General features: G+C 33.6%; 1 protein-coding gene across 3 annotated transcripts in view; it reads right to left on the bottom strand.

The window, feature by feature from the left end:
• Positions 1-4002: 4002 nt before the first annotated feature.
• Positions 4003-17613, bottom strand: part of LOC138331104 (serine/arginine repetitive matrix protein 4-like) — a 131310-nt gene continuing 117699 nt past the window's right edge. For 2 of the 3 annotated variants that reach the window (XM_069278562.1, XM_069278563.1), the window contains exons 8-12: positions 11185-11367; positions 9802-9876; positions 9069-9329; positions 7568-7732; positions 4003-4615 (exon numbers count right to left, since the gene is read on the bottom strand). In XM_069278562.1, coding sequence (XP_069134663.1) covers positions 4450-4615; positions 7568-7732; positions 9069-9329; positions 9802-9876; positions 11185-11367 — 850 coding nt within the window. In that variant the 3' untranslated portion in view covers positions 4003-4449. Of the gene's footprint in view, positions 4616-7034; positions 7111-7567; positions 7733-9068; positions 9330-9801; positions 9877-11184; positions 11368-17613 lie in introns of all 3 variants that reach the window. The other variant, XR_011209656.1, reaches the window with a different exon arrangement.

Below are 17613 nucleotides of genomic sequence, written 5' to 3' on the forward strand. Positions count from 1 at the left end.
ATTAACAATCTGCACACTCAAGGCAATGCCCCCATATGTCTACATGTAAAACATTTTCCTGAAATAGTTAACCTTGTATGTACAGAAACCTCACTAAAACCTGTATACATCACAGAACCAATTAAATGATGAACATTTAGTGAATCACATATCACATCGAAAGTTAAGTTACCAATAAGGTTCAAGTACACGATCCATAGCTACAAACATATTGATCATGATATACACGTGGATTATATATAAAGTAAACTTTTACATAAAAAATGTTGAAACTTTCTATCAACAAACCATTGTACATCACAAATATTTAGTAAACATTACACAGGATGTTACAGTGAGGATGTTAAGTACATGGCGATATACAATCTGCTGTTGTCTCTATACTGTGTATGTTTACATGGGTAGTCGGACGTAAATATGAGTTCATTGTCGGAGCAGGAGGAGGACGCCATTGTAGGTATAAATCTGTAATTGTGGAATTGCTTTGGAAACCTACAATAACATCCCCGAAATTTTATACCACTATCCGGTATTTGTATAATAGGAGTTATCTGCTCTTGAGTGTAGCTAGTCCGCCATATTGGCCAGCTGTGGAAATAACATATCATCAATATGCAAGAAAAGATGCACACAAACTGATGATGTAGCTAGCAATTAAAACACAAATTGATGATGAAATAGACTAGAACTGATCACAAGAGAAGGCGGTTCTGTTACACTACTATACGCAACAGTTTGGATGCTTTCTTCATAGTACATTCAAAGCAAATGGCGGCATATGTATGTTTATCCCAAGATCCTAAGCTTGAAATGAAATGTATTGGAACGTAAAACTTTAATGTATTCAATATAATGTATTTAATTTCACGAAAAACACAGGAATGTTTTCTACGTGGAATGAGTAATGTGACGTCATTGTGATGCCTCCAACACAAGGGAAAAATTATAAATCATCATATATAACATGTTTAAAATTAAATAACATCATTTTATTTACTGCTTTTTTAAAAGTACAAATTCTGTATATGATATTAAATGTTTTAAATTAATAAATTAATATCAACAAAGTGCGACCTCATGATGTACATATATAAAAATCTTATTAATAAATAAACTTAGAAACAAATAAATAAATAAATAATATTGCACATCAAACTACCGGTAAATATTTATTAAAACTGATATTTAAAAAAATCACATTTTACTCCATCAAATGGTATTCTTACTTGCGCGTTAATATTTACGTACATGTACATGTATATATATATAGTTTCTTGCCATTTTGGTAAACAAATAAAGAAAAAAGTTTGTTCAGTACTGTATATAATTCCATAGACTAGAATAAATTTCCAAATGCTTAAACAAAGACTAAATATATATACAAATAAGTTAATGGAAATGAGGACCTGTATACCTAAATACAACGAACTCCATTTAAAATGTTGCATATACTTACTCTGACACCAGCCCATCGATTAGTATACAACCTACATTTATAAGTTATATATAAACACATATAATATTTTTTTCTTTGAAGTAATTAACAGTCCGTTCACACATTTTTCTATTATATTAGAATATCTTCAATGTTTCATTGTAACGTAAAGAGATAAAATATTCCTTTCACCGACAACAAACCAAAACAGACCATCTCAGATATTTAACAGTAAACGAACATTGTCATATGTGTGCTAATGAAATATTTTTTTATTTTACCAATATATCAAATGTCCAATTCAGATCTTTTAAAAAGAGAAAATAAAGAAATGTATTTCATTCAACTTATGAAACCTGTGCTAAATTCAGAACGGGACAAAGGAATTTCATATTAGTTTTTATTTCGTCCTCATGTTTTTGTTATTTTCTTCCAGAACCATTCACAATATCTTTATGTACCATGTCATGACGTAATCTTACTATGACGTCATTGTACTATGACGTCATGTTTTACAAATAAAAGAATTCAAACCCCTGAAGACCGGCATGAGCCGAGAAAGCGCTAGGGAGAAAAAACTGTTTTATAGTTTGTTTTTTTTATGTATATGGAAACCATCACATGGACATTGTTCTTTTTTATTTATATATATATATATATATAGTTTCTTGCCATTTTGGTAAACAAATAAAGAAAAAAGTTTGTTCAGTACTGTATATAATTCCATAGACTAGAATAAATTTCCAAATGCTTAAACAAAGACTAAATATATATACAAATAAGTTAATGGAAATGAGGACCTGTATACCTAAATACAACGAACTCCATTTAAAATGTTGCATATACTTACTCTGACACCAGCCCATCGATTAGTATACAACCTACATTTATAAGTTATATATGAAACACATGTAATATTTTTTTCTTTGAAGTAATTAAAGATGCTCCACCGCCGAAAGAACATAAATGATATTCATCATTTGAACAATAATTTGTGTTTCATCGTGTATATAATAGTCTAATTAACACAAAAAAAAATAATATCAAATAATTTATTTTGCCTTTGGTGCATGCGCATTCAGAAGTTCATTCCATATAGGATATAGTGGTACGGATTTTTTTCGGGATGCAATTAATTATTTTTCATATTTTTAACTTGAAGTAAAATTAAAGGCTCAAACTTTTCAATGGTGGTAATGGTGTTATGTAAGTAACTTTTGTAACTGAACAAAAGTACTAAATCATCTGTTCCTGTTTTTAAGAGAGAAAAAAGACCATTTGTCAGCGGTGGAGCATCTTTAACAGTCCGTTCACACATTTTTCTATTATATTAGAATATCTTCAATGTTTCATTGTAACGTAAAGAGATAAAATATTCCTTTCACATGATTATCAATTTCGATTATAACTCATCTCGCATTAATTTTACAGTTGTAAATTATCTACTGGGAAAATATGCTCTTCTCTCACACCTTGAATTGTCAGGATTATCTACCCCTGTGACTAAACATGAATTGGTAAAATAACATCATTATTATGAATTCAAGAGAAAACATTATTTTCTCACACAAACTCACATTGTCACAATCTAGGTGATGATAATTCAGAATTCTAAAAAAGACTTGAGAGTCTGTTAAACATTCGTATCAAGTCACAAACACTTGTGAATTTAGTATTCCTGTTATTATTGAGTGTAAGTTGAGTTAGTATTCCTGTTATTATTGAGTGTAAGTTGAGTAAGTATTCCTGTTATTATTGAGTGTAAGTTGAGTAAGTATTCCTGTTATTATTGAGTGTAAGTTGAGTAAGTATTCCTGTTATTATTGAGTGTAAGTTGAGTTAGTATTCCTGTTATTATTGAGTGTAAGTTGAGTAAGTATTCCTGTTATTATTGAGTGTAAGTTGAGTTAGTGTTCCTGTTATTATTGAGTGTAAGTTGAGTTAGTATTCCTGTTATTATTGAGTGTAAGTTGAGTTAGTATTCCTGTTATTATTGAGTGTAAGTTGAGTTAGTGTTCCTGTTATTATTGAGTGTAAGTTGAGTTAGTATTCCTGTTATTATTGAGTGTAAGTTGAGTTAGTATTCCTGTTATTATTGAGTGTAAGTTGAGTTAGTATTCCTGTTATTATTGAGTGTAAGTTGAGTTAGTATTCCTGTTATTATTGAGTGTAAGTTGAGTTAGTATTCCTGTTATTATTGAGTGTAAGTTGAGTAAGTATTCCTGTTATTATTGAGTGTAAGTTGAGTTAGTATTCCTGTTATTATTGAGTGTAAGTTGAGTTAGTATTCCTGTTATTATTGAGTGTAAGTTGAGTTAGTATTCCTGTTATTATTGAGTGTAAGTTGAGTAAGTATTCCTGTTATTATTGAGTGTAAGTTGAGTTAGTATTCCTGTTATTATTGAGTGTAAGTTGAGTAAGTATTCCTGTTATTATTGAGTGTAAGTTGAGTGAGTATTCCTGTTATTATTGAGTGTAAGTTGAGTTAGTATTCCTGTTATTATTGAGTGTAAGTTGAGTTCGTATTCCTGTTATTATTGAGTGTAAGTTGAGTATGAGTATTCCTGTTATTATTGAGTGTAAGTTGAGTTAGTATTCCTGTTATTATTGAGTGTAAGTTGAGTTAGTGTTCCTGTTATTATTGAGTGTAAGTTGAGTTAGTATTCCTGTTATTATTGAGTGTAAGTTGACTTAGTATTCCTGTTATCATTGAGTGTAAGTTGAGTTAGTGTTCCTGTTATTATTGAGTGTAAGTTGAGTTAGTGTTCCTGTTATTATTGAGTGTAAGTTGAGTTAGTATTCCTGTTATTATTGAGTGTAAGTTGAGTAAGTATTCCTGTTATTATTGAGTGTAAGTTGACTTAGTATTCCTGTTATTATTGAGTGTAAGTTGAGTAAGTATTCCTGTTATTATTGAGTGTAAGTTGAGTAAGTATTCCTGTTATTATTGAGTGTAAGTTGAGTTAGTATTCCTGTTATTATTGAGTGTAAGTTGAGTAGATGGATGCCTTATGTCAGCTCTTGTGTCGTCTTGTTCGTGAGAAACTCCTGCTGCGAGACCGATACCTGGGCCTGGAGCGACTCCGTGAACGGCTGTACCTGTTGAAGGAGTCGTAACTACTGACGGAGCTCGGGGATGGGGGTGCGGGGCGGTAGTATGGTACAGGACGTTTTCTGGCACTGTAACGGAGAAAAAGAAGTTTTGATTAAAACATAATTTGATGATAAAATGTATTGAGCATGAAATAACAATTGTAGACGATCCAGATGATGTCGTATTGTAATGTACAGTAACATGTGTTTCAATAGACAGCATGTTGAGTCTATTATCGGAATTAATATATCCAAGCTCGGTTTTGTTGTGACATAGTTGTTTATATTTTAGGATATTTAGATTACGTGTATATCCATTACTTAAATTTGCATATCATATTCATGTGTAAGTTGATAAATTGGTAAATTGATATGATACAAAATTACTAGTTATTACGAAATACTGACCAAAAAGACAGCATGCTCAGAAAAAAACAGAAATGAAAATATGTATTTATAAACTAAAATATAAGAGTTTGTTGATCATTATAGTGATGATGATTACTGTCTCCTGATTACATTGTACAATAATAGAAATATAGAAGCATCCAAAGGGTCATCCTCGATACTCCAGGGGTTCCGATCACTTACGATCTCTACATCCCTCGGCCATATCATAGTAAAACTGGAGACAACATAACAGAACAGGTAAAATCCTTTGATGTACATCAAAAGAGCCGTATAACGGTACACTGTGGTTAACTGTGTGGCTTTGAAGTTGGGCGTCACTCTCTGTAGTCTTCAAAGGATTTTTTTTGCTTGCCTGTTGATGGTTAAGATTTTTTCCTCTGAGCTGCCTCCAGTTTTACTATTATATAGTCCAGGGGTGTAGAAATCGTAAGTGATCGGAACCCATGGAGTATCGAGGATGTCAAAGGGTCTTACCTCTATTACAGACGTTGATTAGTTACAGAATATAGTAATGTAAAAAATTGTGACTCTATAATGATTGTCACAAGTCATAAAAGCAATAACAAAAGATACATACCAAACAAAATTAGTATAATGTCAGTCAACCCAGTCAAACTATTTATAGACATGTATACCATGCAGCTGATAGTTACATACCTATAGGCGTGCAAACATATATGTAGGGTTATTTTACAAATGTCGCTTATCCCAAAAAGATGTACATGTATGTTTTGATTTGTAATCAAATTGATTTTTTTCTTTCTCTTTATTTTTTCCTTGAATACGTAATAACTAACTTTGCAAGAAGCAGCGTTATTATTCAGAAGAAAAAAAAATAAAAAAAACCCAAAACAAAAAACTAAAAACAAGTTAGTTTATATAATTTTTAAAAAGCTGAATTTAAGCAAGAAAATGGCTTCTATTCCATTAAAAACTTATATGTAAAATGAGTTTAGTGGTTTAGTTCTAAACGTTATAAGGTAACTATATTTTGTCATGCCATCCTCGTATACAGCACAGATAGAAGCACTAACACTATTGGCTCCGCTACAAGCTGCAAAACAGACCTACCCCGGTACATTGTTTACACGGCCCGTTTACATATACCGGATTTACACAGGACTACCATTGTGTTTAATGAGTGACAAGTATTATTTGATTTTAGGCTGACGATGTTCTACCGATATCAATTTTGATTTATGGCTGTAAAGGCACACTACCTTTCCGAAACGTCTTTTATTTATTAAAAATGGAAATGTAAAATGAGGTTGTTAATTTTGTAGAGTCGCAAAAGTTATCATCTCACCGTTAATACTACACTCCAAATCACATTCTGAACAACTAAAGATGCTCCACGCTGACAGAGCATAAATGAGCATAATTTGTGTTTAATCGTGTATATATATGCCTAATTAACACAAAAAAATAATATAAAATAATTTATTTCGCATTTGGTGCATGCGCAATCAGTACTTCATTCCATAAAGAATATAGTGCCACGGAAGTTTTTAGGGATGCAATTAATTATTTTTCATATTTTTAACTTGAAGTAAAATTAGAAGCTCAAAATTTTCAATGGTGGTAGTGGAGTAAATTTTGCAACGAAAGAAAAACACTAAATTGTCTGCTCCTGTTTTCGATAGTAAAAATACCATTTGTCAGCGGTGGAGCATCTTTGAATCAAAATAGATAAAATATTTATTTTGATAACGCGAGTCATCTTTTATTACCGCCGTCGTCCTAATTACCACGTGTTTGTTGACTATCACTGCGCCAGACGGCAAAACAGCAAAATGAATCTTCACTGTTAGCATAAATTAAGGAGGGAATTATTTATTTGGTTTTGTTACCTCATCTTAGGATATCAATACACATTTTCTGATGAGAATATTGTTTTTAAGAACACAAAAAAATCTTTTCGGAAAGGTAGTGGTCCTCCTGTTTCAGTATGTGCATTTAATATTATAATGGCTGAAATATATCTTCCTTCATAATGTTTTCGACATTATAAACATCACACCGTGCTATCGATGTTAGTAGCCTGTAACTAGGTTAGTGTTTCATCCCAGACATAAATGTTCCAGGTTATATATACCAGACTGTGTTTTTATGAGAGTAGTCTCCCCTGAGCCCTCACATCAGACGGTTGTTGTCAAGGTAACAGCCTGCCGCTGTCAATAAGGCGTGTCCAAAATATATCGTCAGGAAAATATAGAACAGAATACACAACATCAAACAAAATAAACACAAATAAACGTACACAAAAAGAAAAAAAAGAAAATAAATTGGAGAGAAATAAACAAAATATGAAATAATATTGACAATATTGAAGTGACGAAGAAAGAAAAAATGATTAATTAAGACGGATCAAACATTATAAAATAATTTACAAAATGAAGATTTTAGAAAATTGGGAAATCTTTCATGATTGTAAAACAAGCTTATACAAATGTTTGGGACTTGAAGATTTTTCAATGTTTCACATTTGGATAATTGTTTTGGCAATCTTAATCGATCTTTATAATTGTGGAGTTACAATATCGTGGAAATGTGGCTATGATATTGAACTTGATCAGAACTTGATGAGAATAGGTACAATAAGACATCAGTATAGTCATGAAGACACACCTAGTTATACGGCGTTTCTCTAGGTGACTAGGAGAACCCTTCCGACGTCGTATGGAGGGACTGCGAGACATGCGGTGTCGTGACCGGCTACGTGATGGACTTCTGCTGTAACTACGACGACGGCTACGACTCCGGGACCGGGACTTACTGTAACTATGACTTCTCCTGTAAAATGGGATAATGGGAGGTAACTAATCGCTTCCATACATTTCTCTAATTATCATGATTGGATATTAAAGAAGTATTGGTGCAGTTATCTTTACTACAGTTTCCTCACATAATACCGTAAGTTGGGGAAAAAACGTTCACCACATTTCACGTTTATAGACCGACAGGTAGCTTCTAGAATATCAGCATTAACCATCATATTGAGCCATTAATTATTTAGTTTAGTAAAAACATGTACCAGCACACCTTATGTCAAATTACTATATGTATGCCAACCATGCCAACCATATGCTGATAAAAAATTTCAGAGTGCAGTGAAGATTTGAAGGATTTACTCTGCTAGCGAAAATGATACTGGTATCCCAAACAAAGATTTGCAATTTTGCAAGCCACCTTTTTTCGCAACGTAACCTAAAATTGTATTGTTATACATAACAAGGATCTTTTTGAACACTTTGCCAGCTATACCTAATGATTTATCTGAAAAAAAATCTAATAATATAAATATGGACGCCATAAAGTGTCCATTAGCGAAAACAGATACCTTTAATGAGTGTGATGTGAAATGTAAAGTTATAGTTGTAGGCATGCTATACATAGTACTGGAAATCACTTTTATACAGTCTATGTTGTTTTTACATATGACTAAATTAGCGAAAGAAATATAAAGAAGTAAACTTTTGTTAATAAAGTCTGAGTCCTTAGGGAAAAGCCATTAGCCTACATAGCCCACCTATTACGTGTAACTTATAGACTGTGTTGAGGGAAGAAATGACAAATAAAATTGAAGTACAGTTTATACATATATCATGATCTGTATTAGTTCTTGTGTACTTGGTACACGGTACGTGAATAAATCCAAGATGGTTGGCTAGTATCCATTGAAGTCCTTCTGATCAATATAAAACTGGAACAAACACAAGTATATAGCATGGGGGATCATGCTTACTGAGAACAGTGTTTTTGTTTTCTGAATATCCCTCATTCTAGAGGCAATTTGGTCTGATAAATGTACGAATGATTCTTAAAATGTTGCGGTTGGTGCTTTCCAATAATGTTATCAATTTGTTATTGTGAGTTAAGTAGAATTCAGATTATCACCTCGTACCAACAGTGAAACAAACGCTATGTAGCAGGCATGTTTTAGCATTGCACACAGTCCTGATCACGATAAAGCATTTGCTGGCAGGTCATAATGATGCCAATCACTCAAACTTTCATTAGAACGGGTTTGCTTACATTTCAATGATTCTTATACATGATTGTCCAATTAACGATATAGAATATAAAAAAAAGCTTAATTCAAAATACCATACATAAATTCATATTCCACCTTTTTCTGCTTCTTGAGTGTGTCCTCGATCTTGACATTGAACTGGACTTGGATCTTGACCTGGATCGTGACCTCGACCATGAAGATGACTTATGTCTTCGACTTCGTGACCTTGACCTTGAAAGCCGTAAATGACGAATGACAGGAGATGGTGATTTGTACGGGATCTTCGGAGAGAAAACAGACTCCTTGGTCTTTACACCTTCAGCAGGAGAATAGGTGAGTGACCGACTAAGGCGCTTGTGGGACGGGTCTGGTGACCTATAATATCAATCATCAAAACATCTGTCAACGATTCGTATTATTCCCGGTTAAGGAATATCCGTAAGAAATCTAAAATACCCTACACAAAACTATGTCACCCACTCGGATGTGCTAGGCAACACCTGTGATGTTATCGATGTAAGAAATTCAAATATTTTCTTCGCCGGACGTAGCCGCAAGAAAAAATATGAAAATAAAGAGTAAAATGAATGAACTACCATAGCCTTATTTTGAGAAATTGAATGTAGTCTTTTCGATCTTTAGAGACGCATAACCCACAGCATCTGAGGTGTATTACCGTTGGTGCCAACTATGTTGCTTATGAAAGTACTCGTTTAGTTTCAAAATGAACATATTGGTATCACATTGAAATATTACAATTTGATTATGTTAAAATAGGGCTTAACTGAGATATATTATGGAAATCGAATGCAGAATAAAAGACACATCACTTGTGAGAACGTCTAACCTTGAGGAGGATGAACTATGACTTGGCTTGCGTTGTGATGTAATGTTATGGCCATTGGTTTTTAGGGTTTTCTTCCTGCAAATAGAAAACAAGAAGATAAAAGGAATGTAACTACTTACTTGTAATTACTACGATTAATATACCTTTTACGGACAATATGGTTGCATAAGAGAGTTATTAGGGCTGTTGATCTAGCTAATGACCTTCAGACAATACAATGATACAAAAGGGAAGCATTCAGAAATGTATTATGTATAGTTACGCAAGAGGAAACATCTAGAACTTGTGGCTTTGTAATCCCGCCATACCACATAAGACTGAGTAAACCCTTTTTTTATCATGCCGTTCATTTCAATGTAAAATCAAATTGCATTATAAAAAATCATAATGACAAGTGATGGAGACTTTAATTTGAATCTAACAGCACTGATAGCGATCAAGGTTCCATGGCCTAAAACCTTGGCAACTAGACTTTGGCCAACTAATGGTCCTACAAGTACCACTGAGATTTCCATGGCTTCATATGCTGTTGTGCTATAGTCATATTTCTTATGGGAAGGAGTTAAGAGCATATGCCCTGAAATCAAGCTTGTCATGGAAAAGGCAAAGTGTCTCTATAATTAGTGTCTTACATTAAATGTACACTCATTCAAAATCCTATATATATGTCCCCGCCTCCCTAATTTTACCACATTATAGATCACTTACAAAAATAGCTCATAATAAATTGATATTTAATGTCGATTAGAACATGATATAGCCTGAACAATATCACGATCATCATTATAGTACATTTGCCTACTTTGATGATACTACAATACTGAGATAAATATGACAGGAACTTTTTATTACTATTTTATAGTAGATCTATAAAGAGTATGAACTTTTATTTTTTTATTACAACTTTATAAAATATGTATTAATAGGATTAAACCATACCATGTTAAATCTACTTAATTACAACGGATAAAAACATACTGTAAATGTTTCTATCTTAGTTTATACAGATTTCTTTTACATTATTATTGCAAAAAGTACTTATTCCGTCAGTGCACATGGCAGAGTTAGCTCCTTTTCTGGAAGGTATTCATTGTGACGTCATTATTTTGTGAGCGCAACTCACTTCGTTTTCTCTGAAAAGTATGACGTTACCCTCTGAAACACATGATGTTACAATCAATACCCACTCGCAAGGGCAGATAACTCTGTAATATGCAAATACAGAATATATTACAACGATATGGCCATTATATATAGGAAAAAACCAGCAAACAAACAAACAAACAAATAAACTCTAGGGGCTCTACTGACTGAGCCAAAGATGCGTTGTGCTCCATCAGTTTAGTGACATGTATACTTTTACACTCAATACAAAATATGTACCTTGGGCCTGGACTTCGGGAACTGTCTGACGAAGACGACGCTGACCTTCTTGTGACCTTTGGGGATTTTGACCTTGACCTTGTGATCCTTTTGGCTAATGATGCTTCTGGCAGATGACTGGGGCTTACAGAACTCTTCTTTCCTTTTTCTGTAGGTTTCCCTTTTTCATCGTCATATACTGAGCTGTAAAGAACAATTGTGTATGGTATACAAAGGTACGTCTAACCCATGAAGCACCCGGGTAACTTGAAAAATTGAGAAAAATACGGAGGGCCAAATCTAGTCGTTCCACAAATACGTGTACTGGTTATACAAAAAATTAGACACAAATCAATTTTCTAATGAAATAATAAATTATATGATAAGTTTTGATACTATTTTATACCTAAAATACGGCCCATCATTTAATGCAAAAGAACGACTTTTCTAAATTATTGTTGAATAGTAGATCTAGCCAAATTTATGAAAGCGTCATGCATATGAGTTTAGATAGTTTCATAGAATTTGGGGAAAAAATCCTAAATCAAACCTTCATCAAAATGCATTCATTAAAAGTAATGATTTGATTTCAAGATATCAATACAAATTGTAAAATGTACACTTTTTGAAAAATTTATAAGTATATGGTTACATAATATGATCCTGTAATCTCCGTATACATTGTTTACTATAGTAAGGGTTCTGTGTGTGAGTGACGCATTTAGAATTCTATTTTGGTGTATTGCCCTCAGTAATACCCTCCCCCACGCAATTCCCACCTCAGCGCTGACAATCGTAATTAATTATTGATGTACAACAAGTGTTACTGGAATAGGTTTGACACAATGTCAACCATAAACAATCATAAAGCCTATCAGAATATTAATATCCATCATCCCGCTGAAACAAGGCTCTAGATCTTAATAAGCTTTGATGATATTGAGACTAGACCTGCAATGTCACGTAACTGATGGTGTTGCCGTGGCGACGTCAGTGACGCACCAATCAAAGTCTTGACACAACCATAAGATGCGGGAGGTAACAAAATTGCAATAAAAATAGATGGCAATTAGCAGTTCTTCCCGCATCGTTATGTTTCTAAACGTCTGGGGACTTAATTAGCACAACTCTGGTGTACAAACAACCACAGCCTGGGATCGTGTCCCTGCCCTTTGTCACAGGGTATCTGACGAAATTGGTGAGAGAACTCAAGCTATTGATATTGGAACATGGAAAGAGTTGATAGAGTCCAGAGGCAGTAGGCCATCTAAGAGATGAGAGAGAGATCTAAGATAATAAACCTTTCAAAGAACTGAGAGAGGTTAGGGACAGCAACCTTTTCTTAGGCGGAGAGAGGTCTGAGACAGCAAACCCTTCAAGAGCTGAGAGAAAGAGGTTTAAGACTGCAAACCTTTCAAGAGCTGAGAGAAAGAGGTTTAAGACAGCAAACCTTTCAAGAGCTGAGAGAGAGGTCTGGAACAGCAAACCTTTCAAGAACTGAGAAAGAGTAAGGTCTGAGACTAAACCTTTCAAGAACTGAGAGAGAGTGAGGTCTGAGATAGTAAACCCTTCAAGAGCTGAGAGAGAGGTCAGGGACAGCAAACCTTTAAAGAACTAAGAGAGGGAGGGGTCTGAGACAGTAAACATTTCAAAAACTTGGAGAGGATCTACAACATCAAACCTTCTATTATGTAGAAAGAATATGGTATGCAAATGCTGTGATGCAAAATCATAAGAAAATAAGATAAAATAGAATAAATAAATAAGCTGGCGGCTACTGAAATTAAATGCCGGCTTTCTTCCAATTACACCTACGTTTCATGTATTATTATGACTATGATAGCTTTTTACCTTATATTATTACATCTTTGTGGTACATAGTAAGTAGGTCAATGGGAAATTAACAAGTTCAATGGAATTTCCGTAGTATCTTTGCATCCATAATATGTGAGCGGACACTAGCTCGAGTTGGAAATGCAGAGTGAGTTGAAAGGGGATGATAATTTGCTCAGTAGAATTCAGGCAGGAGCTTCATATTCTTACGTTAAATTTTGAAGAAAAAAATAAACATATATTTTCATTAATAGGAATGGACAACTTTCTGAATTCTAGCACATAAAATTGATAATGAAACATAGTGAAACTATAATTCTTAATTCGATTTTTCTGAAATGAAAACAATTTAAGGCTACCAAAGCTTTAAGGTTCTCTAAACCAAAAGATTGATGGCCAATTTAACTCGCCTAGTTAACTATAGTTATATAGAATATGGCGATATCAAATTACATCAGAATTATACATGGGATATTTCAAAAGAACGAATAATTCATATAAATCTAATTAAGGTTGTTCTGTAATGTTGGATACGGGATCATGTGGTGGGTCCCGCGGTGATGAGGTCCCAGAATAGAAATGTATCATAATTACAGCCAGCGCAACCCTCTCTTACATCCTACACTAAACAGAGTCATCAATCTAACAAAAAATAACCTTCGTCAATAGTAACACTGCTAACTCTCAACAATTTTCTCAACAAACTTCGACCTCGATGTTTCATATTTTCTCATACAACAAACATCATTGGCTGAATGTATTGGAGTTAATGGGTTATTCTGTCTTTGTATGAATGCCAGAGTTATCGGCTGTTTACCGTATAATTATCAATACAAGGGTTTTGAGATATATAAATGACGTAGATAGGGTATGATATACTGTTGATAAGTTTTTTCTTTGATTTGAAGAAAAGAGAGTGCGTAGGTAAAACGCATTAAAACGTTCGTTTGAATGGTAAAACATGGATTACGCTAGAAAACTGACATCTGTTTTGTTTTGTGTTGGCACCGTATCTTAGGTAGTCGATATAAATTTTCTTGTGTTATAATTGTTTTATTAGAAAGTTTTAATATTTGCTTGGAAAGTTAGTGGGCATTTAAAGACAATGTATGGGCGAAGTAAATACTTCAATATATGACTTGGTTACATATTAGTATCTTTGAAGATGCCAAGTTATAAAAGAACATTTGTAAAAGGAAAAAATAACAAAATATTACAGTAATGATCTTTTATAAACACATACATGGTAGCAAAGTTATCAACAGATGCCCTGCTTACATACTGTAAATGACAAGCTCTTACTCTTATGAAATGTCTGGGCTACATGAAAACAGTACAAGACACATATGAAATCCATTATTGTCTTAAACCGTATATTTTTACAGTAAAACTCTCACGCAGTTTAACATTGATGTTAACATGGAAATAATACACAACATATTAACGCCATCGGTGGGATGTGATATAAAGTCCCGGTATGATATCTTAAGATTGATATACACATGGGATTCAAGTTATTGTACAGAAATTGATTTTCGCTTTCTTTCTGACTCTAGCACTTGTCATCGCTTTTCAAACAAAAACATAACGGTAAACTGAAACTAACGTTTTGTATGTTAGTACTAAAGATATTTTCACGAGAAAATACTATAAAACAAGAAACATCTCTTGAGTAGATACATTTGTTTTCAATTGAATCATTGATATATGATAACAAAATAAATCTGATGTTTGTCGTATTGTAATCATTGTCATATTGGCTAGCCATAAAATGTTCTACTGACAAAATAAACTGAAAGCTTAAAACCATGAAATATTCTACATTATACTTTGGTTCATATAGTAGGGGAAACCGAAATACCCAGAGAAAAAACACCGATCAACAAACAGTATCTGGCAACTGTTCATGGAAAGATTAAAACAAGATGCCCAAAGGGCCTGTATCGCTCACCTGATTATTGTAATGCCAACTAATGTTCTGAATACAGGATCATTGTTTCTTTTCTAAAGGCATTTAAAGATTGACCTCTAATTTCCCTATAGGGACCAATTGTTTCTGCTCCTGGGTGTCAAAGCCAAAATTAATCTAACTGGTTAAATTCCATGCAGAGTTCTATGATTAGTAGCGATTTAAAGGGTTTACCTCTATTTCCCCGCCCATCCTGTCCCTGGGGGTCATAGCTAAAATGTATACAAACTATGTTCCCCTTCTACCAGGATGTTTCTGGCCAAATTTGGTTACATTCCATACAGAACTCTATGACTAGTAGTGATTTAAAGGATTGACCTCCATTTCCCCTATTGGACCCCGCCCCTCCTGCCCCCGGATAGTTAGAGCCAAAATTTATACACACTCTGTTCCCCTTCCGCCAAGAATGTTTCTGGACAATTTTGGTTATATTCCATGCAGAACTCTATGACTAGTAGCGATTTAAAGGAAATGTTGATGGACGGACGACGGATGCCGCACCATGACATAAGCTCACCGACCCTTCGGGCCAGGTGAGCTAAAAATATGGAGGGCGTGTAGTAATGTGTCTGGACAACCTAATATTTCGGCCATCTCATGTTATATAGCAGTTATGTATAAGTTTTTAGGAAGGAGAGTTGCGAAATACTACCTGGCAACTGCGTTATTATGAGGAAAGTGGACATACTACTATGATATGCCTTTAAATTAACTGATTCAAAATATCCTAAGTCCTTCAGATCATATCTTAAAGATTTGATAATATGATGGTATTATTTAATTTTTTGATCTATTTAAATTTTGACTTTGGTCATCAGTAATTTAAAAGAGAGTCACAGAGAAAATGTTGAATAGTTAGTAAACCTACAAAATGTTTTGATACATTAAAGTATGAAAACTGATCAAAAACATGAAATAAAATCTATATTTGCATTCCTCATCGGATTTACTCTATCAAAAATAGATTGTATCCTAAACATTTAATTTGATGGTAACAACATTTTCTCTTATATCTATAGTCCCGTAATGTATAAAACAATGGTATCCCCATTATGTTGAGATCATAGGTGTAACCTAACAGCAATTAATCTTCATGTATTTTATATGATTCCAGGACTATAGCTTTTTGATACAGTATATAATTACTGGTTAACGTCCCTGGAGTGTAAACGACGCCAGGGTTGCTATGGCAACAATGGAGCCATTTCTCACGTCCCTCAAGGGGGCCAGTCCTATCATTCCGAATGTCTATCGGTCCGATGGTCAGACTGATAAATGTCCAGTAAGGAATATATTCGTTCACGAGAATATCACTACCTGTGTCTTGTAGACGTTTCTAAACCCTTGTAGACGGTCCCCGGGGATGGGGTACAGCGATCATGTATTGTTATACGGGGGAGTGAAACAAAGCTTAAAATTGTCGACTTTCTGCAACGGTAAATACCTGGCTATATCTCGTGTAAAGATTTGCCGTATCACCAGTTTCCTATAACAAGTTATTCCCATACCTCCAATTTGTGTCTGTTGTATGACGTCACATTGTCATTGAAATAGAGTTTTCTCTGTAGAACAAGTTTTCTGGAACATTGGCTTTTAGCATGGTGTTATCCTCTAAGGACATTTACAGACAGATAATTAATTCTTTTCTTTTCTTGAGAACTTCAACTATTGACAACTAAATAACTTGAACAATTGTTAAAAATTGTATCGTCTTGGTCTCTGAAACATGAAGGCAATATTTCAAGCAAAGACACATTTTGTAACGTTGTCAAAGATATCTCCATGAGTGTATTTTGCACCATATTATCGGAAGACTCTTAAAATTGCCAACAAATTCAAACCCAGAAAGAGATGCTATCATTTTAGCACAATATCATAAAAATGAAAATAAATAAATAAATAAAAGAATTCTGCAAGGGGAATGGAAAATATCAATCCGATAACTAAAGATTATGTTATTCGTATAAGATTTTAGAAACAAGATATTTCATAAAGAGGTCTTAGATTAATGTTGTAGATTATATCATGCAAATGTACCCATATTAAATGTTAAAATGTCATCTGAACATAGTAGGAATATTGTTTCTAAGAAAAAATGTTAAATATGGCTTTCAGTGTATCAAATCTGCAGGTTTGGCCCGGATTTTTCTTCTCAAAACAAGTCTTCATTTCACTGTTCTTAAAAGTATGTAATAGGAGTATTTGTGATGATTGAAATGCTTTCATTTTTGTCATATTTGCATGGTAGAATTTGTAACCGATATTTTCATGATGATATCTAAAAGGACTCGTTGTGCATGATTTCGATAAATTGAATCTGGTCAAACCAGCAAATGATCACTGGTTAAACAGGGTTTAACACCTTGAAGAGGGTCTAAATGTATCTGAGGGTCTAATGAGGAAAATCTAATTTTGGAAGTAGAGTCAATGATATTATGCCCGACATTGCAACTAACAAAGACAAAAAAAAAAAAAAAAAAAAAAAAAAAATCAGCAACAGAAAACACAGAAAACAGGATTCAAACAAAATTTGCAGTTTCCAGACTGAAATTTTCTCTTCACTACTCACTACCAGGCCCTTATCATTAACATTGGCAAAAATAAGACCTGTTGTAAGGGTCTGACAATATAAATTAATTGTTATGTTA

This window comes from Argopecten irradians, chromosome 9, assembly GCF_041381155.1.
Source record: "Argopecten irradians isolate NY chromosome 9, Ai_NY, whole genome shotgun sequence".
NCBI lineage: Eukaryota > Metazoa > Mollusca > Bivalvia > Pectinida > Pectinidae > Argopecten > Argopecten irradians.